At 40.4% G+C, this 25234-nt stretch overlaps 1 protein-coding gene across 4 annotated transcripts in view; it reads left to right on the top strand.

Annotated features, from left to right (window-relative positions):
• DACH1 (dachshund family transcription factor 1) overlaps window positions 1–25234 on the top strand; it is a 363503-nt gene that overhangs the window by 327272 nt on the left and 10997 nt on the right. For 3 of the 4 annotated variants that reach the window (XM_081949432.1, XM_081949431.1, XM_081949430.1), the window contains 3 exons: window positions 11781–11928; window positions 13744–13887; window positions 15148–15216. In XM_081949432.1, the coding sequence (XP_081805558.1) occupies window positions 11781–11928; window positions 13744–13887; window positions 15148–15216 (361 nt within the window). Of the gene's footprint in view, window positions 1–3226; window positions 3787–11780; window positions 11929–13743; window positions 13888–15147; window positions 15217–25234 lie in introns of those variants that run through there. The other variant, XM_081949433.1, reaches the window with a different exon arrangement.

Here is a 25234-nt window from a genome sequence, read left to right as displayed (position 1 = left end):
CACATTAAGACTTTAATAGATTCAGGTAGATTGGGGTATCAAAGATTAATATAATAATAAAAAAACCATAAAAAATAGCATTATAACTCTCTATGAAAAACGGGAGCGTAATTATGTTCATAAATTTGTAAGATTCCAGACATGAGAGGTGTACAAAATTAATAGCTGGTTTGAGAAAGGATAAAAAGATATTTATTGTTTCTGTGTTATTATTTAGCCCTACACAGGGAGATACCTAATTCAATCTTATTATCCAAACGAAGCTGAAAATTGAACCGCACAACAAAAGCCAAGCCACAATTCCTCCAACTTGGCAAAGTTCTCTCCAGCTTCCTGTCTGAGAACACTTTCGTTAGCCAAGGGGGACACCTGGCCATCCATTCCCCACCAACACACACACACACACACACACACACACACACACACACACACAAAGCTGCTTAGAGAATTCTGCTGATAGAAATGTCCTTGAGGGCAGCAGTAACAAACTTTGGGTCTCTAATGGGGGATATCAAGGCAGGGTGGAGGCACTCTGGTTCACTGGCAATTGGTCCATTCTTCTATTTGTGGTGGGCTTCCGGGCCTGGAAAATTTAAAATTTTCTAGTCAAAATAAAATTTTGTGGTTTCTTTGAAAGCTTTTCAGAACTTGTGACTATTTGAATATGATTTCACTTAGAGCCAGGGGTGGGCTTCAAAAATTGCAGTAATGGATTTGCTACCCGATTGCTTGGTGGGGCATGCCCATGGGGGTCCTTTTTTTTTTACTCTTGTAGTCAAGAGTTGAGATTAAAATCAGACTTGCAGAAAAAAAATCCTTCCTTCCTTCCTTCCTTCCTTCCTTCCTTCCTTCCTTCCTTCCTTCCTTCCTTCCTTCCTTCCTTCCTTCCTTCCTTCCTTCCTTCCTTCTGCCATCCTGCCCTCAATTCTAAGCAGCTTACCATGCAGTTAAAAACATGCATGGATGGGCTTCAAAAATGTTAGCAAGGGGTTCTCTGCCCGGTTGCTATATGGGCGTAGCCATGGTGGGCGTGGCCTAGTCGGTCTCCTGCACCCCAGCAGGGGGGGGTTGTTTTTCACCCTCCCCACGTTCTGGAATCTCTAGGAGGATGCAAACTGCTTCCCCCAGGCTCTGGAAGCTCTCCGGATGCCAGAAACAGTCCCGTTTCTGGACTTCTGGAACTTCCATTAGGCCTGTTTTTCGCCCTCCCCAAGCCTCTGTGTAGGCCCTGCACTTACTTGGCATGAGTAATGGGCTGTGTGGAGACTCTGGGGAGGGGAGGGGTGGGTGGGACCAGCCAGGAGTAGAATTTGGTGGTTCACCAAACTGCACAGAATCTTCGCTAGAGGATCTCCCGAACGAAGAGTGAAGATCTTCTAAAAGACATTTAAGTCCAGCTTGAAATTGGTGCTAAAATAGCCCTTATTGAATTCAGTGGAGCTCACTGTACTTGTATGCAGACATAGAGAGGATGTCCTATGTCTGGATTGGAGAGGAATCCAAATCACAGTGTGTTGGTTCTGAACCAAGGATATATATAATAGCTTAGCTTGGCCATGTTGGTTTCCTTATGAACAAGGTTTCCAACTGATCACCCTGTAAAATGGCATAAATAGTGCCTTTAGATTCATTTCCAGAGAGATGCTTCAGATAGCAAATATAGTTTTAATCTGCGAATAGAATAGAATAGAATAACAGAGTTGGAAGAGATCTTGGAGGTCTTTTAGTCCAACCCCCTGTTTAGGAAACCCTACACCACTTCAGACAAATGGTTATCCAACATCTTCTTAAATGCTTCCAGTGTTGGCGCATTCACAACTTCTGGAAGCAAGTTGTTTATTAATTCATGAAGGCACTTTTCAGGGGAGCCTGGGACATGATCCAGTTGCCTTAAAATGTTGCAAGAGTTCTAACAGCCACCACTCCCAAATTATTTCTGACGTTTTACACACATTGTCGTAAAGATGCTTTTTTTTCAAGAGGCAACTGGACTGTCTTATTTTTCTTTGAAGACATTCCGCTTCTCATAAGAGCTGAAGAAGCTTCTGTTAGGTGAGAAGAATAACATCTTCAAAGAAAAAACAAGGAAGTCCAGTTGCCTATTGAAAAAAGCACCTTTGGGACGACCATGATCTGGATGACTGAGATAAACACATTAGACATCTTCTTCTGTCTGTCTGTCTGTCTGTCTGTCTGTCTGTCTGTCTGTCGATCTATATCTATATCTATCAATATCTATCTATCTATCTATCTATCTATCTATCTATCTATCTATCTATCTATCTAGATCTAGTTCTAGATCTAGATCTAGATATAGATATAGATATAGATGATATAGATATAGATATAGACATAGACATAGATATAGATATTGTGTCACAACCCCTGGTATGCCCAAATATGGGAGGGAACACACTGTTTCCCTTTGTCTGTCTTTCGGCTCAGTCCCGGAGACCATCCAGGCAGAAAACCATATTTTTAATGTTGCCTTTGTTATATTTGTGTTCTGTTCGTGCTGATAAATAAATACACACACACACAGAGACATTTAGACATACATACATACATACATGTGTGTGTGTGTGTGTGTGTGTGTGTGTGTGTGTATTCCAGCATAATTCTGGAACACTTCAAGCAATTTAACCAAACTTGGTACACAGATGACTTACTCTCTGGAAACAAATACTATGGGGGTAAAACACTCCTAACACCCTTGGGGTGTGTGTTCTGTTAAGATACACCCTGTTGTGCCTTAAAATGACTTCTACTGTACTGCCGTAAAAGGGCTTCTACCGTGCAGCACAGTGTAGTTGCCATGGTAATGGATTCACAGTACTCCACAAGGGGATTCCCACTGGTAAGGGGGGAAATCCAACATTAGAAATTACATTTGGTCGGACATTTCCCCCTATAAATAAATACCCGGGCAATGCAAAGTTATCAACTAGTGTCTTATAAACAGCTGAAAGACTTTCCATTCTGCCTTCTACCACATGGATATTTGACACTGGGAGCATATTTTCCAGGTAGGATTTGGAAGCAAATAAAACTTGCTAAGGGAGGAATTGCAAGTGTCACTGACTTGGTGGTCCCCAGAAGTCCCCAAAGCAAAAGTTTGTGATGAAGATATTCTAGGGGGGGAAAGATCCACTCCCAATTTTAGATATAAAGACATCAACAGATATACCAACTATGGTGAGAAATAAACTTTAATTCTGTTTTTCAGGAAATGAAAGAGAAGATAGTGAGGAGATAGGATGTTCTTTAGCAATAAAGAGCAGCTGCACTTTATTAAACCGTCTTGTGTTCATACTTTGTGTGGGCTTTAAATTGGAGTTACGTTTAGCTTCTGTTAATGATTTGCAAATGAATTTATGTGTAATCAATAAATGCATCAATTCATTATTAGAGTAATATAATTGATCAACTAAAAATAATTCAGCATCCTATTATTAATTCATGGTTTATACGTAATGATATGTATGTATACAGAGCTGGGAATGCCGAATAAATTTCACTTCTTAATAATCTGAGGATCTGCTGTAAAATAGAAGCATATTTGTTTTATAAACAAAACAAGTGCTAATGATGTGACAGTTTAAATGTAGTCTGAAGGATGAAGTCATGTAGATAAAACAAAAGAATAATTGTGTTTGTATGTGGGAAGTTTCTATTCTGCACAATAATTTGCAAACATTAAATCAAACAAAAGCTGCAATTTTATTCCCACAATTTTTATCTGGTTTCTGCCAGTATTTTTGAGATGTTAATAAAAGGGAAAAGCTAACAGATTCTCTACTGTTTTTTACTTGGGTAGGTATGACTCCTGAGCTTACAGAATAATTAATTGGTTGGTTAAATAGTGTTATCAAGAGATTTCAAATGATTTGTTTAAATGATTTAATGGCAATTTAAAAACAGTAGTTAGGAACAAAAAGGGGTAGGCCAGTTCAAATTATGACTTTAACCTTGTTTTATTTCAAAGTTTGATTAAAAAAAATACAAAAGAATTCTTCTACAATACCTACACCATGCTTTTCAGTAAAATAGAAAACTATTTTCAAAGAAGTCATTTATCCTTTTTTGAACACACACACACACAAACACATACTATGTTATGTTTGTTATGTTATGTTATGTTAAGTTAAGTTAAGTTGTTAGTTACGATACAATACGATATGATACAATATGATATGATATTTTCACTGGGTGAATTCTACAGAATATCCAAACTGTAATGATTGATCAATTGATTTATTTCAGTTGAATGTTTTGTAGGACAATCTATGCATAGAAATTCACTAAAAACAATGGAAGACTTAAAAACAACTATGGGCATTAGAAACGATATAAAGTCAAGAAAATGAAATAATACTATTATTGCTGCTGCTGCTGCTGCTGCTGCTGCTGCTGCTGCTGCTACTACTACTACTACTACTACTAGTAGTAGTAGTAGTAGTAGTAGTAATGTTTTAAACAGGTGCCTAAATCTTATTAGGTTTGCCATCTACTTTCCTACGGATGCAAGGAAAGAAGATATGATTGTAAGAGGAGTAAAATAAAATACAAATATAAAGGTACAATCAAAACACATTAAAAGTTGCAAAGTCCACTGTAAGTAGAATTAAGCATAAAAAGATAAAACCCATGTAAGATTCTTTAACACAGATAAATCAGATTGGATTTTTAAAAATCCTTTTTCTCCATTGGTGTCAGGGGCCACAGCTGTGCAATCCAAGCTCTTGACTTTTTTGACTCCTTTGACATGTGTCACTGATTTTTTTCTTATTTAATGCTGAAATGTGGGCTTTGGGGGAAAATCATTCTGGTTTGAGATCAGCCGAGAAAGCATTTTGCCTCTTTGGAGGCATATGAATGTTTTCCTTCCATAAGCTGTTCAAGAAAAAAGGAAGTAATTGGAGAGACCAAGAAAAGTGAATTGTACTTCAATCTGAGCTTGGAAATCCATGTGGCATAAAAGCTTCAGGTGTTAAGAGTAACAGGATATTTTAGACTGCACTGAAGGTATTTTCCCTCTGTCAAGTTGTGTGCCATCTTTCTCTTTAAAAAGTTAGCTCACAATATCAAACTTATACCCCTATGCAAAGAGTGGAAAATAATAGAATAACAGAATTAAAAGGGACCTTGGAGGTCTTTTAGACCACCACCACCCCTACTGAAGCAGGAAACTTTATATCATTTCAAATGGCTGTCTAGTCTCTTTTTTAAAAAAAAATGTCCAGTGTTGTAGCACTGGAGAAAGTTGTTCCACTGATTAATTTTTCTTGGTTAAATTTCTTCTTAGTTCTAGGTTGGTTCTCTCCTTGATTAGTTTCCATTCATTGTTCCTTGTTCTGCCTTCAGATGCTTTGAAGAATGAATTGACCCTTTCTGTTTTGTGGCAGCCCCTTAAATATTGGAAGACTGCTGTCATGTCACCTGTGGTCCTTCTCTTTGTTAGACACACCCAATTCTTGCAACCATTCTTCAAATGTTTTAGCCTCCAATTCCCTAATCATCTTTGTTGCTCTTCTCTGTACTCTTTCTAGAGTCTCAACATCTTTTTGCATCATGGTAACCAAAACAGGATGCAATATTCCAAGTGTGGTCTTACCAAGGCATTATAAAGGAATAGTAATGCTTCACATGACTCTATCTCTATAGAATATAGAACCAATATAAACAAATCAGCCTAGGTCTGAATAAACTCTGATCACCAGATCTTGTGAGACTTACAGGAGTCTACTAGAAGCCAAGTTCAGGAATAACAAACAACCATCTGAATAGTAAATTGTTTTCCAGAAGAGGAAGCTGTTTAGAATAGAATAGGGTAGGGTAGAGTAGAATAGAATAGAATAGAATAGAATAGAATAGAATAGAATAGAATTTTTTATTGGCCAAGTGTGATTGGACACACAAGGAATTTTTCTTTGGTACTCATGCGCTCAGTGTACATAAAGAAAAATAAAATAGAATACATTCATCAAGAATCATAAGATACAACACTTAGTGATAGTCATATGATACTAAATAAGCAATCAAATCATACTAGGAAACTGAATAAAACAATATAAATTATAAAGATACAAGCAACAAGGATAAAAGTGGGAGAAGATAGGTACTAGGAAGGATGAGAAGAATAATAGAAATACAGTCTTAGTAAATAATTTGACAGTGTTGTGGGGATTGGTTGTTTAGCAGAGTGATGGCATTACGGAAAAAACTGTCCTTGTGTCTAGTTGTTCTGGTGTGCAGTGCCCTATAGTGTCGTTTTGAGGGTAGAAGTTAAAACAATTTATGTCCTTGATGCTCTCTGAGCTCAGTGGTTTTCTTGCTGATGTTTCATAACCACTAGGTAAATTATTAGTTCTCAATGCATATTGCACTGATGATGTTACAGAGTTTGGTAATGAAACCTCTGCAAGAAAACTGCCAAGCTCAGAGAGTACCAAAGAGTCCACAGTTCAACCCTGAGCAACAAATATTCTCTTCCATACACAAATTACAATTTGTCATTGTACGTATTGATCCACCTTAACCTCTGTAGATAGGTTGGGCTCTGGAAAAGTGATCACTCCAGAGAGTTTAGTGGTCAACAAGGCACATATTTAAACTTGGTCCATGTTTAGCCATTTATGATAGGTGAAATAAAAAATGTAATTGGATGTAAAGAGCCAGGATTACTGCAAATTTAACAGGTTCCACTCAAGAGGAATCCGTCTCTTCTTCGTTTTCTTTCTCACACACAAACCCAGCATGTCTGGCTAAAAATAGCCAGAAACAGAAGGACAATCCAAGGGGGTCCAAAGACACTGTCAATCGTCCTGGGTTTCTAAACAGATGAAGCTTTTCTTCAGGATTTGCTCAGAGAGTTCCCTAACTGGAAAAGTAGATGAATAAGAGATGCAATTATTCAGTGCAGGGAAAGCCATTTATTCAAAGCATTTCTGGTTCTTGTTTTAGCGGAAAGCAGATCCTTGAGACATCTGAAGTAGAAGCGACTAAGAGGATAAGGGAGCAAGGGTGAAATGCTATCGGTTCAGACCGGTTCACCCAAACCGGTAGTAAAAATAAAATGCTGCTGGTTCAGGCAAACCGGTATTTCCGACAATCAGCTGTGACGCATGATTTATATTAGCTAGACTTGTCAGATTTCCTACTTTCTAGCTAATCTAAATCATTGGCACAGCAGCCCCCCCCCCCCCTCGCTGTTTTACTTACCTTTGCAAGCACACTCGGTAGTAGGCTCAACCCATCTGCCAGGACATCATCACATCCTGTTTTTGACACTCTGCGCATGCGTCGAAGGTCCTACGCATGCATAGAGGTGGTCACATTTGTGTGCACGCTCAGATTTGCGGACCTGTAGCAAAGGTAAGTTGATTTCACCCCTGATAGGAAGGCTTCTGCTTTCCAACCCAAATCAAACAAAAAAAAATGTGGAGAGGAATTCACTAAGCAGAGAAGGGTAGCACGGCCCTCATCTCAGATGGTTCTCTTCCTTTTCTTGAGGTCATCCTTGACGTGTTTGAAAGTCCAGCTTTAACCTTCCAGGTAAATGTTCCCTTTCCCCCCCCTTCTTTCCTTTCTTATCACTTGTTGTCTTCTATGATCACTGTTGCTGCATTAGCAGCAGAGAAGAAGAAGAAGAAAAAATGCCTGCTTTTTAACCACACAAACTTTAGGAAATGTACAGAAATTTCATTTTTTTTAAAAAAATAAATTTAAATTTACAGAACATTCAATTGATATTTTTTTTAAAGTCCCAGGTTGCAGTCCCAAAAGAGGAAGTCTCTGCTTTATGGGATAAAAAGATCCCCAGATTAAAATGTCATCATAAATTGGCAGGAGGAGGAGAAAGAGGAGGAGAAATTTAGAATTCTGGTGGACCTTCTGATATGGTCGAACTTCAGTTGCCACCACTCTTATTCACAGTATCCAATGATGGTTAGAGATGAAGTATAGAAGGATCAGAAAAGCCTCATATTTCCTGTAGGTTGAAGCAGAAAATATTAGAATGGGGTGGGGTGGGGGGAAGGAACAAGAACAAAGAAGTCAGCATAAGTTTGCCGTTAAGATCTCTTGATAGTAAACCATTCATGTCTACTAATTAGCAGTGTAATTTCATTTGGGGAAGAATTTATTTTAAAAGTGTTGAGTGAATCCTCCTGGTTTTTCTTTGACATACATCAAAGAACTTGCAGTCTTTAGTGAGCAGGGCAGCTAAATAAACACCGTCAGAGTTCCAGATCTTTTGCTTCCCGGCCCCTCTGTGAAGTTGTTCAGCCTGACATGCAAAACCCCAATTTGGATGTTTGTTGCCACCGTTCTGAATTTGCTCATCCAGATACAATGTCAAAGAATCCCATTCTATTCCAAGTACATCACATTAGATTTTCATTGGCAGGACCAGATGCTTTCATGTTGGCATCAGCCTGGTGTCTCTCTTGGCTGCCTTGCTGAAGGTGCTGGATGCAACTTCAAAATATGAAAGTTCATTTTGTGTAGGTTCTAAGTGGTCCCCGGTGGGTTGCTGAGCCAAAAAACCCCATCCTTTTCCCAGCCATAATGAGCAGCGCTTCCATAAACCACATTAGGACAAATTGTTTCAGAAATATGTTGAGGGAATAACAGAGAGAAAGAGAGAGAGGACGCGATGGTCCTCAGCCCAATCACAATCTTCAATGTCCTTTAGAGCTTCACGCTTTGTGAAGGTGCTTAAGATAAAAATTACCCCATCATGCTTTCCGCTTAGCATTATTCTCCATGTTTATCCATGATTGTTTCATATTTAAAGAACAACAAAATATTGTGTTTTGTCAGCCAAGGACAATAATAGTTTAATAGTAATTTATTTTCCATTGCTACTGATAATACAACCAATCAACACGTTAAGTGGTGCCAACATTGGCATGTTGCTAAATAAATCTCTAGGCTTCGCCGCTGCGAATACATCTTTCAAAGATAAGTCAACAAGAGCAATCAGAGCAGAAAATTAGAATTTGGTATGTTAGAATTAAAATACAGCTAAACTAAAGTTTTAATTGGGGTGATCTGAAAGGGCACTTGATGTAATGATCTCTTTCATTTGTTACTAATTGTTTGTTCCTGATGAAGAAGAAACATGTATATGAATGTGCCATTTGGAAGCAGGGGGGGAAAGATGGCAGTTGCCATAGCAGCCCATTTCTGTGGTTCAAAGAGGAGGGATCACCCAAATGAAAGGAAGGTCTGCTTGTGAATTTTTAACTTCTTTCCTGACACTTCACCATCAGAGATGGGTTTTGTTGGGGCTGCAACACTAATTTTTGTTTAAAAAAAACTGACCTTATATTAAAATTGGAGGAATACTCTATTGCAGGGGTGTCAAACTCGATTTCACTGAGGGTTCTGTTTGACCTTGGAGAGCCACGGTACTGCAGTACTGCACTCTAACCATTGTGCCACCTCGGCGCTCTGCCTTCTCATCTAATCTCCTTCCTTCCTTCCTGCCTGCCTGCCTGCCTGCCTGCCTTTTTTCCTTTCTTCCTTCATTCCTTCCTTCCTGCCTGCCTGCCTGCCTGCCTGCCTGCCTGCCTGCCTTTTTTTCTTCCTTCCTTCCTTCCTTCCTTCCTTCCTTCCTTCCTTCCTTCCTGCCTGCCTGCCTGCCTGCCTGCCTGCCTGCCTGCCTGCCTGCCTGCCTTTTCTTTTTCTTCTTTTTCCTTTCCTCTTCCTTCTCCTTTCTTCTTCCTTCCCCTTTCCTTATTTTTCCTTTCACACTACCCCCCCCCCCCAGCTCCATTTTTGCTGGCAAAGACACCACGGGCCGGTCCTGTGCTGTCTCCAGGCAGGCCCTGCAGGCCAGATCTAAGTACCCCATGGGCTGGATCTGGATGCTTTACTGCATTCAGTATTCTCTTCCATTTGAGGCAGGACAAACCCTATTTCTACCTTCTGCTGGAAACAGAATCCCCCCCCCCCCCCACTATCTACCATTTGCCAAAAGAAGGCAAAATCACCCAATTGGTCCCACTTGCCCCCATGTCAACGAATTGAATTTCCTTTTTCACTATTGACTTCAACTTGACTACAACTGGAGGAGGGTCTCACATACATTCCTTGCATGATTGCAGAAAGTGACATAGCTTGGTGAGCTACTTTGTCCCCTGATGTTCTCTATGTTTAATACAGCAAAAGGGAAGCTTTTACAATTCACACCAGGTTGAAAGTCTGTAGAGATTCTCAGTCATCCATGATTGTCCCAGGGGTGCTTTTTCAGGAGGCAATTGGACTTTCTTTTTTTTTTTCTTTTGAAGACAGTTTGCTTCTCATCCAAGAAGCTTCTTCAGTTCTGACAGAAGAGTGGGGAATGGAAGGATTTATATTCCTTGCAGAACAGTTGGTCATTTGCATCCCTTTAGAGGGTCTTTGAAGCCTTTAGAGGGTCAACTGAGTAATGGTCCTGGTTTCTGGTCATCCTGAGGGCACAGATAAACCTCCAAGTACTTAAACGACTCTCTAAAAGGATGGACATTGCCAGCTGTCCGCAAGGAGTACAAATCCTTCCTTTCCCCACTCTCCTGGCAGAGCTGAAGAAGCTTCTTGGATAAGAAGCAAAATGTCTTCAAAAAAAGAAAGAAAGTCCAGTTGCCTCCTGAAAAGGCACCTTTGGGTCACACCAGGTTGCTCAATCAAAAGCTGTATTTTGTCATGCTTTGTGATCACACTCTTCATTTCCGAATTTGGACTTTCAGAAAATTCATTGCAAGCTTTGTAAAAGTTAAAAAAAAAAGTCCCTTTCTGAAGCCGCAGTCAAACCCTTAATAAGCAATCGATCCCACCTCTACGTGATACTGGAACCAGTTTAGATTTAAGTAACATAAGTGTGGAGGTCAGTGGTGGGATTCACTTTGGTTTACGACTGTGAGTGTGTGTGCACCTTCCGCGGATGCGTGCGGCCTTCCGTGCATGTGCTTTGCTCACGCATATGGCATGCATGCATGTGTGCGGCATAGAAAATGAGGGTACATAGGACATTTTGGAGCCAGGACAGGGCAGGTGGGCTGGCCTACCCACATGTCACCACTACTGGTTCGAACTGGTCCGAACCGTCTGAATACCATGGTGGGGATGTATTCTTTGCAAGCCTCCAAACTGTACTTTGTGGAGAAGATATGGCCAGTTGCAAAATTGGAGACCCTGGTTTTTTTTTGCTTGCTGTTAGATCTTTCCAATGCTATACCTTCTAGGTATAGTATACAGATGTGATTCTTTCCCTGATTTGGATCTGCACCAATGTCTACATAATTTCTACACTTCTACATAATTAAGTGTCCTTTTTAAAGTAGAGCATAATTCATCACCTGCTTCCTCTTTCAAATCATCTTTATTTCATAGATGCGGGGCAGTAAACCCGAGCTGAAACTCATCCATAATTCAATCAAACAGGTTCATCTACACATGAGAATTCCAGTGGCAGATAAAGACTTCTAGAATGTCACTTATCCTTTTTCCTTTCAAGGCTTGATCAAGTCCATCAAACCTAAGTCCCACCGAAACCCGCGTGAAGTCATGATTAACCCTGCAGTTAATTTAAGCAGGAAGAGTTACTTTGGAACGGCTCTAACTCTTTATCTTTTGATTATGATATAGTTGACGAAAGCAAAGGTCTTCTACACATCTTCAAGACTGCATGGCAGAGTGAGAAGTGACTGCGAAAATTGTCCATAAATAATATAAATCCAATCTCATTGTTTCCTAGTTCAAAGGCTGACTTGCGTTCCCCATTCTCTTTCCATCAGGGGCTCTTAAAAGTTGCCATCGACAATGCCCGGGCTCAAGAGAAGCAGGTGCAGCTCGAAAAGACGGAGCTCAAAATGGAGCTCTTCAGGGAGCGAGAACTGAGAGAAACGCTTGAAAAACAGTTAGCGGTGGAGCAGAAGAACAGAGGTAAGAAAAAGAAAATAATGACCTTGTCTATTCCCCTAGTTTTGCCAAGCTCTCTCCAAACATGAAGGTATAATCTTGCATAGTTTCTATACTCAAGGGCATTGATGATAATACTAGATAGGGTGTCAAATTATTTTCCGTATCTGGATTGAAAGAATACCAGCAACAACAGATAATATCCCTGTGGATATCTGTTGTAACTGGAGAGCAAAGTTCCAAGAAGCTCTTTGTCCCTACTTCTCAACAATTATGAGTTTCCACACCAAAGAGTTTCCTTACTCCTTAGTGTACCACCATTGTTCTCTGTTTGGCAAATTAAACTGTGGGACTATATATTAATGTCAAAAAAATAATAATTTCATCTTTCAATAACAAGTCTGATTCAAAATTAAATTTAACTTGGAAACTATTTATGGATTAGTGTAGAACAGAATAGAATAACAGAGTTGGAAGGGACCTTGGAGGTCTTCTAGTCCAACCCCCTGCTTAGTCAGGAAAACCTACACCTCTTCAGACAAATGGTTATCCAACATCTTCTTAAAAACTTCAAGTGTTGGAGCATTCACAACTTCTGGAGGCAGGTTGTTCCACTGATTAATTGTTCTCTCAGGAAATTTCTCCTCAGTTCTAAGTTGCTTCTCTCCTTGATTAGTTTCCACCCATTGTTTCTTGTTCTACCCTTAGGTGCCTTGGAGAATAGTTTGACTCCCTCTTTGGGGCAACCCCTGAGATATTGGAACACTGCTATCATGTCTCCCCTAGTCCTTCTTTCTCTTAAGCTAAACATACCCAGTTCCTGCAACCTTTCTTCAAATGTTTTAGCCTCCAGTCCCCTAATCATCTTTGTTGCTCTTCTCTGCACTCTTTCTAGAGTCTCCACATCTTTTTTCATCATAGTAATAAAAACTGAATGCAGTATTCCAAGTGTGGCCTTTCGTAGTCTCTTTTCCACCACAATTATATGAACAACTAAAAGAAATGTATATCAATGAGGAATATTTGTGAATGTCACAGTTAGTGAAATGAAGCTACACCCCAAATTCCCTTCAGTCAGAACTGAGCGCACTCCTTGGATAAGAAGTGAAACATCTTTAAGGACAAACAAGCTCCAGTTACCTTTTGAAAAAGCACCTTTGGGACAAGTATGATCTGGATGAGTGAGAACCTCCATAGATAACCACAACCTCTACTTTATGGGAGGAGTGGAAGAGGCTGAAAGTAGTAAAGAACAGGCTGCCTCAAAAGTATTTTTTGAAAAGACAACTAGACTTTTTTTTGTTTTTTTTCCTTGAAGACATGGCACTTCTCATCCAAGAAGCCTCTTCGGTTCTGACTGAAAATAGGCTGTGAGATATCTGGAGAACAAACTGCCAGGAGTGGATAGTTCGTTCTAGAACTATTCAGACTTTTGAAGTTTATTCATGCATAATGTTCTTGAAGCTGTTTGTTTCTTTCTTTTTTCCCCAAATCTTCATTTCTGCTTTTCTAAAGTGCTTTTAAGTATGGGCGGGAGATTGTGATATCTGGCTGTAGTTGTTGAGTTCCACAATTCCAACTTTGACCAGATGTTAGGTTAACTTACTAGGAAGTGGTAGAGATGAACTAGGTAGCACTTCGTTTTTGCAAAACCTGCCCCTGGAATGCATCTCTGCTCACTGCCTAAACTGCAGATGCATAAATGGAAAAACGGCACGCTAAACGTTGCCATGGCGATGCTCACGAGGCCTAAAATAAATAAAATGTTCGAGCCAAGGTCTTGTAGTTGAACTTGAATGGATTTTGTTTTTGTTTCTTTCCCCACCACCACCACAACAGCAATAATTCAGAAAAGGTTAAAGAAGGAAAAGAAGGCGAAGAGGAAATTGCAGGAGGCGCTTGAATTCGAAACAAAGCGGCGAGAACAAGCTGAGCAGGCGCTAAAGCAAGCAGCTTCCACCGATAACCTCAGGGTCCTAAATGGTAAGATGGCAAACTTCTTCCCTCTCTGGCTGATGCTGGGTTCAAGTGGTTTCATTGACAGCATCACCACCTCTTTCAGTGCAAGGGAAGACAAACAAACCACAGGCCTCTTTGGAGAAATGACGCTTCCTATCTCTGGCTGACTGAATGTCTATAACTAAAACTGGAAGTTTTTAAGAAGAGCTCGGATGGTCATTTTTCTGAATGGTATAGGGCAGAGGTGTCAAGCTCGATTTCATTGAGGGCTGCATCAGCATTGACCTTTGTGGGGCGGGGTGGCATGACAGGGGTGGGGGGGGGAGAGTGGCCAGCTCAACATCCCTCATCGAGGCTCCGCTTTCAGCCACAACGGTCTCTTGCAGCCCCCTGCCCACAAAAACAGAGCTCGGGGAGGCTGTGTGCAGTCCATCTGAGCTCCATTTTCTGCCACAACAGTCTCCTGCAGTCCTCTGCCAGTGATAATGGAATTTGGGGACGCCATGCTCCCTCCTGAGCTCCCTTTTCTGTGGCAGAGGCACTGCGGGCCAGTTCTTCATTGTTTCCAGGATGGGCCTGTGGGCCAGATCTAAGCCTTCCGTGGGCCAGAACTATGGGCAGTGGTGAAAGTCAAATTTTCTACTACCGGTTCTGTGGGCGTGGCTTGATGGGCATGGTGTGGCTTGGTGAGCATGACTTGGTAAGCATGTCAGGGGAATGATACTGTAAAATTTCCATTCCCACCCCACTCCAGAGGTGACATTTGCCAGTTCTCCGAACTACTCAAAATTTCCACTACCGGTTCTCCGAACTACCCAAAATTTCCACTACCAATTCTCCAGAAGCTGTCAAAACCTGCTGGATTTCACCCCTTGCCCACGGGCCTTGAGGTTTCATACTTGAGTAGGGGGTTGGACTAGAGTCCCTCCGGGGAGAGGAGGCGGTCTAGAAATCTAATTAAATAAATAAATAAATGAATGAATAGAAGATCTCCAAGTCCCTTCTAACTCTGTTATTCTGTTAAAAGGAAGAAGTCTTAAAAAAATTAGAATTTTATTAAATTATCAGCTTGGCCATGTCAGGCCTCTCTCCCTGCTCTCATGATTCCTTTCCATCAATCCTGCTCATCAGAAAATTACGGTGCTGGCCCCCGTTTTTGTTCAACATTCAACACGGTGGCAAAGGTTGATTGTACGGTGATTCAGAAGTGGTAACAGGTTGTAAAAAGAGCCCTCTAAGATCCGAGTGAAATATGTGTCAGCTCTACCTTTCTGTGCTTTTTAGATTCTCTGACCCCAGAGATAGAAGCTGACCGCAGCGGGGGCCGAACAGATGCTGAGAGGACAATACAAGGTAGGAATTTTCAAAAGGCCATAAATCTAGATCGCAGTATATTAGTTTTTCCTCTACTTTAGCCTGCTATTCAAGCATGCAACCTGCCATCTGGGCCACATCAAAACAAGTTCATTCAAGGTCAGCTTCATCTGTACGGACTGTGCTTTTTTTTTTTCAGAAGAGAAAATTCATTTCGTGTGATAGATTTCCTTTAAATTAGCAGGCCGGTTTATTTAATGCAATTAGAAGAACAATTAATTTGGGACGATGAAGAAGTTCTCTCGGCGTGGTAAACACAAATGGACAATTTTTAGGTTGTCCCAGCCACACGTTTTTAGTTTGAAATCTGGCTTAACTAGATAATTTTCAAGACTAAAATGCTTCATAATTTTCCAGTTTTTGAAAGATGCAAAAGAAAATAGAACACTCAGAATTTAACTCCTTAACTGTTATCCTGAGTCGATTTCACCATCATTACAGTTATTCATATTTTAATATATAAGTATAGAGAAAGCAAAAATTGGACAAGTAGCTCATATATTCTAAAAATTCTATTTACACTGGCCCCATTTAGCCCTGGGCCAAGGATGTTAATATGAATAATAAATAACCTGGAGACAAAAACACATAAAGATTTATTTTCAATTTTAAAGGAAGGTAAATTCTTGAAAGACAATCTATAATGATTAACCAGAGTTGTCATTTACTTTTTAAAATCAATCCCTGTAAACCTATCATTTACTGCCTTTTTGTCCTAAACCTTAGTTTGCAATTCTTGTGAGGTATTGTGGTTGCTATGATAGCATTGGAAAATACTCAGGAAGATAATAAGCAACGCAATGATTAAACATGCATCACTAATAATACTAATAAAAAGGAATAGATAGTTTGTCTCTTCTTCACACATCGGGAGACACATCGGAGAATTATTTTTCCAGGTGTGATCTCAATGACAGCAGCCAGAAAGGTGGTAGATAGTTTGATGACTCATCATTGTTTCAAATAGATTAGCTCTGTACAAACCACCTTCCTCTGAGTGAGTGAGATTAACTTAATTTAACGTTCTGCCTATCAGCATCTCAATTTCATTGAATTTGCCCGCCAGATTCTCCAATTTGTCTTTTTTTTTTACGTTGTTGTTGTTGTTAACACAAAACCCAGCAGGCATATATTTCTGGAAGACATATGCAAAGGTTTTTGCCTGCCCTGACATTTTCTAGAAGAAAATAGGAAGATTCAAACAATGTGAATTCTCTTTTAAGACTAGTTGTGCAGTCTCATCCCAAACAAAACATGTGCGGCAGGATGGAAAGAGGTTTGATCTAGAGCAGGGTAGACATAGATTCATTGAGTTGTAAAACTTCTCTGAGCTTAGTTTTTTTTATTGCCCATTTAGGTAACATCCGAAGGTAACTACTGCAAATGAAAAATAAAAAATAAAAAAAGCTCAGAGAACTCGTACAGCCCAGAGCTACCTAGATGCTCCACAGACCAGGTTCATCTCATCTTCTGGCCCTCTGGAACTTTGAGTCAGTCACTCTAGTCCCATGATGGTGAGCCTATGGCATACGGGCCACAGGTGGCACATGGAGCCCTCTCTGTGGGCACATGAGCTGTCACTCAGCTCCACCGCGCATGTGTGCACGCCTCTCGCCGGCCAGCTGATTTTGGGGTCTCTGCCATGCATGCAGAAGACGTGCACGTGCGTGGGGGGTCAAGGATCACGTGAGCATGCAAGGGGGTGGGAGGAGCTCAGGGGATGCGGCCCCCACACACACCATTTTTGGTCTCCGGAGGTTTCAGGGAAGCCTGCTAGGCCCAAAACAGGATGCAGGGGTCACGGACATGTGCAGGGGCATGGGGAGCATGGGGTGGTCATCCATGCATACGCAAGGGGGCTGGGCACATTGCATTATGGGTGTGGGCACGCACACATGCAATTTTGGCACGCAAGGAGAAAAAGGTTAGGCATCACTGCACTAGTCTGTTACTTAAATGATGTATGATGGAGATGTTTTTAATCTGCCAATACTTATCAAGACAAAACCTGATATCCAAGACCTTCTAGTTGAGACATGAGTGAACAGACAATGTAATTGTGCTGCTTAGAGGCAAAGGAGATATAAAAGTAAGAAATAAGCAACTTAACATGCATCAGAGAAATTTGCAGGGTCCAGAGAGTTTGCCGGTTGCATAACGAGACCATCAAATTTCTCCATCCTTCTCTTTTGACATTAGCAAGATGATGATCATCTAGGAGGTTAAACAGCTTACATGTACTGTTTGTCACAAATATATTCACCATGGAGGTAATGAAACATAAATGTTATTCCTCTTGGCTGTATATAAATCAGAAGGTGATAGGACAGCTGTCTATTTACAAAGAGCCATTAATCTTTTGATTCTGAAAAACTGAGTGAGTTAGGAAAGCTTGTCAAAGTGAAGGAAGAGCATTTCCTAAGTAGAACGGGGAAGTTTCATAGGAGAAGAAACTGTCCTGCATATATTCTGGAGCACTTGCTGCATTGAATATATTACTAACATTGAGGTTTGGTACTTTGCTATTGGCTACTTTTGTTATGCTTTGTTACAATTACTTTCATTACAATTTTATCATATTACAAGGGGCACGATGGCTCAGAGGTTAAAGATGCTGAGCTTGTCAGCTGAAAAGCTGACAGCCTGGGTTCGAGGCTGCGCAACGGGGTGAGCTCCCATCCTTGCCTTACCTCCAACCCACCTAGCAATTTGAAAGCATGCAAATGCAAGTAGATAAATAGGTACCACTTCGGTGGGAAGGTAACAGTGTTCCGTGTGCCTTTGGCATGTAGCCATGCTGGCCACATGACTGCAGAAAATATCTTTGGTCAACTCTGGCTCCTTCGGCAAAGAAACAGAAATGAGTACTGCCCCCTAGAGTCAGACATGACTGGACAGGGCAAACCTTTGCCTTTGTCCTTACTTCTGTTAGTTGTGAAGGATTTTGATCATCAGCCATTTAATTTCTTATTGCATCTTTGCATCAGAATAAATTTTGACAGCAGCCACGAGAAGTTTTTTCCAAGAATAGGTTGCATAAAAATTAATTTGCATTGAATGCTGTTTTCAGAACAACTGATAGTTCTAAGTAAGTAAAAACACACTACTCAAAAGAGTTGACTTGGTGTCAAAAACAGAATACATATTGAATTTTTTTAGAAAGGTTAGAATATTGTGGCTTGCTTACAAATTTGAAGTATTTTTACTTCAATGCTTCCTGGCTGGGCAGAAAATATCCACACGTTTAAAATACTCAAAGAATAAAAGTAAACTTTATGTAATGTAGATCATAATCTATGCAAGTTCAGAGGGTTACCTTGCACTTTAACTATAAAGATGAATTGTGGGGAAATTGGATGATTCACCATTGATATTTCAAAAAAAAATATCAGTTGAGTCAAAACGCCAAGTCTGACATAGCAACTCAAAGAACATAAGATATGAATTATCAGTTATAAAAAGCTATTGTTAACTGATGAGAAAAGGCACTCTTGTGGCCTCTCTTTTTGATAATTTCATGTCTATGTGAGAATTCCATTTGTGCATTCTTTCATATCTTTATCTACTTCATGTTGAACCCAATGGCTGATGACTTAATTGTCACAGGTGATGTGGCAACAGTAAAACAGCTTCCAGGGTCCCAGTATATATTTTTTCCAGTCTTGTTTGTCCCTTTTTAATCCTGACCTGCTTAGTATTATAGCAATAGCAATGATACTTATATACTGCTGCACAGAGCTTCACAACCCTCTCTAAGCAGTTTACAGGATCAGCGACTTGCCCCCCAAAATCTAGGTCCTCATTTTACCAACCTCAGAAGGATGGAAGGCTAAGTCAACCTTGAGCCTGGTGAGATTTGAACTGCCAGATTGCAGGCAGCCAGCAGTCAGTAGAAGTAGCCTGCAGTACTGCACTCTAACCACTGTGCCACCGCAGCTCATTACGGTCCAGCCAAGTCAACTAGTATGCCAGCTCCTGGAGTTTTAAACCCCAAAATTTCAAATTCACATCTTAATCCAGTGTAAAAACCAAGTCACAACAGGCTAACGTAAAAGTAAAGGTTCTCCACACAGGAACTAGTCATTTTCCAGGCAAAAACCATGCATTATGTTTATGCAAAGTGCTAGTCATTTTTGGCTCTAGGGTCATTGCTCATCTCTGTTTCTAAGCCAAAAAGCCAGTGCTGTCCAAAGACGTCTCCGTGGTCATGTGGCCGGCATGCTAAATGCAGAAGGCACAGGGAACACTGTTACCTTCCCACCCAAATGGTCCCTATTTTTCTACTTGCATTTTTTGCATGCTTTTGAACTACTAGGTTGGCAGAAGCTGGGACAAGTAATGGGAACTCGCTCCATTATGTGTGCTGGGGATTTGAACCGCTGAATTGCTGAACTTCTGATCGACAAGGTAAGCATCTTAGCCACTGAGCCACCGCATCCCTTGCAACAGGCTAGAGGGACTTAAAATCAACAATGTCAATGCAAGAGGGGCTTAAAACTAACAATGTAACAGATCTTTTCAATGCAATATAGCAATAGTTGTTCTTGGAAGAATATACTATAGATTTCGTCATCAGCTATGACATTTAAAGCCAATTCCTATATTCTTTGTCATGGCAGGTCATCAGCTAATGGAAAGATCAACCACCCCACATTAATTTTTCAAAGAAAATAGATGAATGACTAAATCCCTCTAGCATGGCACCATGAGTTCAGTCCCATTCCAAACTAGTCAAAGTGGAAGCAAATTAAAATCTATAATGAGACAAAGGATCATACAATTTTTCAATGTGCTGAGAAAAGTTATCCAACTGGGAAAAAATATGACTAAGGGCAAGGGGTGAAATCCAACAGGTTCTGACATGTTCTGGAGAACCAGTAGCACACATTTTGAGTAGTTCAGAGAACCAGTAGTGGAAATTTTGAGTAGTTTGGTGAACTAGCAAATGCAACCTCTGGCTGGCTCCAGAGTGGGGAGGGAAAGGAGATTTTGCAGTATCCTTCCCTTGGAGTGGGGTGGGAATGGAGATTTTGCAGTATCCTTCCCCGGGAGTGAGGTGGGAATGGAGTTTTTGCAGTATCCTTCCCCTGGAGTGGGGTGGGAATGGAGATTTTGCAGTATCCTTCCCCTGGAGTGGGGTGGGAATGGAGATTTTGCAGTATCCTCCCCATGGAGTGCGGTGGGAATGGAGATTTTGCAGTATCCTGCCCATGGAATGAGGTGGGAATTGAGTTTTTGCATTATCCTTCCCCTGGAGTGAGGTGGGAATGGAGATTTTGCAGTGTCCTCTCCCTGGAGTGGGGTGGGAATGGAGATTTTACAGTATCCTTCCCCTGGAGTGTGATGGGAATGGAAATTTTGCAGTATCCTCCCCATGGAGTGCGGTGGGAATGGAGATTTTGCAGTATCCTTCCCCTGGATTGGGGAAGGAATGGAGATTTTGCAGTATCCTTCCCCTGGAGTGGGGAGGGAATAGAGATTTTGCAGTATCCTTCCCCTGGAGTGGAGAGGGAAAGGAGATTTTTCAGTATCCTTTCCCTGGAGTGGGGAAGGAATGGAGATTTTGCAGTATCCTTCCCCTGCCATGCCCACCAAGTCACGCCCACCACGCCACGCCCACAGAACCGTTAGTAAAAAAAATTGAATTTCACCACTGACTAAGGGTTTCTACTACCTCAAATTTAGTCTACCTGGATAACTAAAATTTGTAGAGCACCTCTTAATGGACAAGAGTGGGGATCCCATAGAGCAGGTGTGTCAAACCTGTGTTATCATGGCAGCCTCATGTGACTTATCATGGCTTTGCTAAACTGGGTGTGGGCGTGGCCAGCGCGTGATGCATCCGGCTTGTGGGCCACGACTTTGACATCCCTGCCATAGAGCAACCCAGACGTGGTATGTTTCCTACCATTTTTCATCCAGCCAATTGCTTTATTTGGCTCTTGATAAAATCCTCCTGTTTTGTTTGCTCTTTAAACAGCTTTAGAAAAGGAGAGCAATTCTCAAATTATATTTTGTGGCCTTGAAACATCTCTCACTCCCCCGTGAGGTGGTGGGTGCTTGTACGTGTATTTTCTTTCATAATTGATTCACAAAAAATTCCGTATGAAAACATTCATTATGTACTTCCCTCCTACTTCTCTTTCCCCTCCCTTAACTAAGGATAAGCGGTGGAATTATAGTGCAGTGTGCACAGAAATGAAACAATAATAAGTTTATTTCCTGTCTTCTGGCACAGCAACTCTGGTATTTTGGCAGCTTTTCAGCTCCAGCTAATAAATTAAAGGCAACTTTTGATTAAGTTAAACAAAAGGTGGTATTGATTGCTGACAGTAACCTATAAATAGGCTATTGTTTCATAATGTTCATGGGTCACTATTAGCTACACCTTTAAACTCGACATTATTCTATTTATCATCTCAGAAAGCATTGGCACAGTTAAAGCATATTAACTTAATCATTTCGGGGTGACTTTTCTTCTTTTAAAGAAAAGGAGTCTCTCTCAGAGCTGTAGAGCTCCCTGAAAAAATAATCTTCTTAAATAAAGTGTTCTATGACTGTATTAAGACAACTGATGTCCCAAGAGATTAATAAGGCTGGAGTAAAAGTCAAGAATGTGTATTGAGGGGCAGTGAAAATGTTGACTTGGTCAGGCATTTCAAAAGGGAAAACAAAAGAGAAATGTAATCTGGTGATTTTATTATTATTTTAGCAAAAGCACTTAGAATTATATCCCATTCCATAGTGCTTTTATAGCACACTCTATACAATTTATATTGTCCCCAACAATTTTACCCGCCTCAGAAGGATGAAAGGCTGACTCAACCTTGAGCCAGTCAGGATCGAACTGCAGACTGTGGGCAGAGATAGCCGGCAATATTGCATTCTCACCACTGCACCACCCAGGCTCCTATTTTTAGACAAAAACCATGCATTATGTTTATGCAAAGTGTGTGCCTTCCCAAATATAACATGCAAAGGAACCATGAGTATTTCTGGACTTGTGGAATTCCGTAGCAACATCCTGCCATTGTCTTATCACTCCTTGTTCTGATATGAAGAACACAAACCTTTCTATTTAAACAACCCCCTTAACATTGTAGACCACCTCCTTCAGTTTTATGGCCAACAGACGGGTCTACAGAATATGGGCAAAAATGTAAGAATGGCAACCACAATAGTGTGATCTGGGCTTTGTCTGTTTTGCATATGTGTCATTAAAACTATGTCTGCCACTGGATGGATATTGTATCTGAAGCTCATCATAACACTAACCCTAACTCTCTGAATTCATGTCGAATTGAAACCGATGCACAAATTATCCCTTCCTTTCCCCACTAAGTTGTGATGTAGGTCTTTAAACAGCAAGGGCCAATTATATAGTGGAACGAATATAGGAAGAAGATTATTTATGCAAAAAAAATGTGCCTGTTTGGCTGGGGGGGGGGGGGTGATATAGAAGGAACAGTGTGCAAATGTCCATGCATGTGAACATATGCATGAAAACCTGTGTAAATAAAAACAAAATCAGGCATATTCATTCATTTGCAGAAAGAATGTGATTAGTGGTGTTTCCCTTAACAGCTTCTTTCCATGGTTTGTTGGGACGACGAGGAATGTCTGCCAGCTCATAGATGAGCATGTCAGTTTGTAAAGCAGGAAAGAGGTTTTTTTTTTGCCTTTCGTGAGGCTTACAAGCAGTGGTGGGTTCCAATTCCAACGACCCAGGCCTGCCATGCCCCCAAACCGGTTCTCTGGGCTGTGCCATAGGCACCAGCATCTTGCTTTTCAGTTCTGTGCATGTGCAGAACAATTTTACTTGTACTGGGCATGCGCACACACCACACATCAAGTACACGAAGTGCGTGGCAGGCACATGAGGGGACCGCCCGTAGTGCCTGCCAAAACCCACCCATGCTTACAACAGGTATTAAAAACAGTCCTTTAAGTATGTTCTGGATAACCCTTTTCTCCTCCAGTGTAGAAGACATCAACAACCAGAATTTAGTCTCCAGATGTGTGCAAGCTCCCCCACTCCACAGTTCTACTAAAACGAAACTCATACTTGTCTGGTATGATTGGCTACATCTCTTAATATATAAGGCAGCTGAAAATTTACTTCCTGGAGTATCCATCTGTTTGTTTCAAGCTTCAGTAAGTAGAAAACTTTGATGTTCTCAAGTAGAAAAGGGAACATTAAGGAAACCTTTGATAAGATATTTCTACTGCAGCTTAAACAACCCCAGAAGCACCTAGCATATTACGCCCTTCTGCACGCCATAAAATCTGATTTCAATAAACAAAGCTGAAATGTAAATATACATGGTTTACACCTGTGTAGGTGTGATGCATGGGATAGAGGACACTGTGTTCTAAAGCCAAAGGACTCAATCCTGTGCACACTTATTTAACAGATATGCCTCTAAGATCAGCACAACTGGTTTCTAATTGCCATGGAATTATTTACATATTATGCCTTTCGAGTGGTAAAGTAATTTAGTAGAAATTCGAACGGAAGGTCGGACCAGTTGTGGACGTCCCAAATTAAATTTCCCAAATTAAAAAGCAAAACAAAGTATCCGCAGAAGGTTGTTGTTGTTGTCGTCGTTGTTTTAAATCCCCTTGGTTTTTTTTTTTTTTCAAAGTTCAAAAAAAGCTGCTTTGCATTATCCCGATTCCCGTAGCTGGGGACAGCGTACAGTCCTGCCAGAATCCTGTATGTGTGTTTTCCTACTGTTCAAACCATATTAATGAGAACATCATTTTGGAGAAGTAATTATTTCTATTTGTCTTGTGTCACACTTTCTAATTCCCCTATATTAGCACAGCCAAAGCAAATTAATTGCTTTTTCAGCAACTGAACCTTGTCCAAGCAGGAGCTGGGATGGTTTTCTTTTTCTGTTTCCCGTTTTCTCAAAGTAGAGGGTGACCACATTTTTTTCCCTTGACACTCTCTTTTTCAGACCGTAGATGTTGCTCACTTGATGAAATATACAAGTTAAACTAAACTCCCAGGGAAGATAAAAGTTCTGAGCCGCAAGATTATACATCAGAACAGTTAAAGTGAAATTAAAATTAAATGAATGAATCTCACTGAAGCAAAAAAAAGCTGTAATTAATGGTTCCCTTAATTGTCTTCATAAAATATTTGCATGGGTCTAATTTGCATAATTTGCATGTATTATTTAATCTTTCAAAGGAATTTTGTGCTGAGAGAAGCCAAAAATATCTCTTTGTTTTATTTAACATCTAATGAAATATTTATCTTCTTTAATGAACTTCTCATTTTCATTAAAATAAAAGTTGCACAAGTTGGTAGGTTTTAGATGTGGTTATCGTCCAAAGGGTGTTTGGTTTTAATCTTTAAGGGGAAAAATAAATACCTCTTGCCTCACAACCTTAGAAGGCAGAAATATATTTTTTATATATTTTGAGTTGACAGCTGCATCTAAAACAATGAAGTATTATCATGCTTTGGTGACAATCTTGCCGTTTACAAATTTTCTCATCCAGGGTTTTTCAGCTCTGTCAAAAACTATAGGTTAATTTTCCTAAGTTCCCATGTTTTCATTTAACCTCTTTAAAATAAGTCCAATTATTGTGGTGAATGTTTTGGCATAGCTTACAAAAAACCTAGCTTGCCTGATTTGCAAAAGAGGTGCAGGAGATGGTGGGAAATGAATTATGAACAGCGATGTAAAACCTGCTGAAGGCATATTATTAGAGTAAAATTGAATAAACAAGATTAAACTTCATCACTGCAAGGATAGGTCATAATCAAATGAAGTAAAAGCCTTCATTTTAGATAATAATAATAAGAACAAGATCTGCAACAGAAGGGAATTCAAAAGGAGAAACCATCCTGGAAATAGAAAATTAATATTGAAACTGTCAGGTTAAAATTAGAATAGGCAAGCATTAGGAGATGAAATGTGATAAAGTGCTTTGCAGAAAGCAATTTCTATGAAAGTTATGGATCTAAACGGACAGTGATTAG

This window comes from Natrix helvetica, assembly GCF_964273705.1.
Source record: "Natrix helvetica genome assembly, chromosome: 3".
NCBI classification, from domain to species: domain Eukaryota; kingdom Metazoa; phylum Chordata; class Lepidosauria; order Squamata; family Natricidae; genus Natrix; species Natrix helvetica.
The sequence above is the reverse complement of the archived record's forward strand: the minus strand, read 5'-3'. Positions and strand labels throughout refer to the sequence as shown.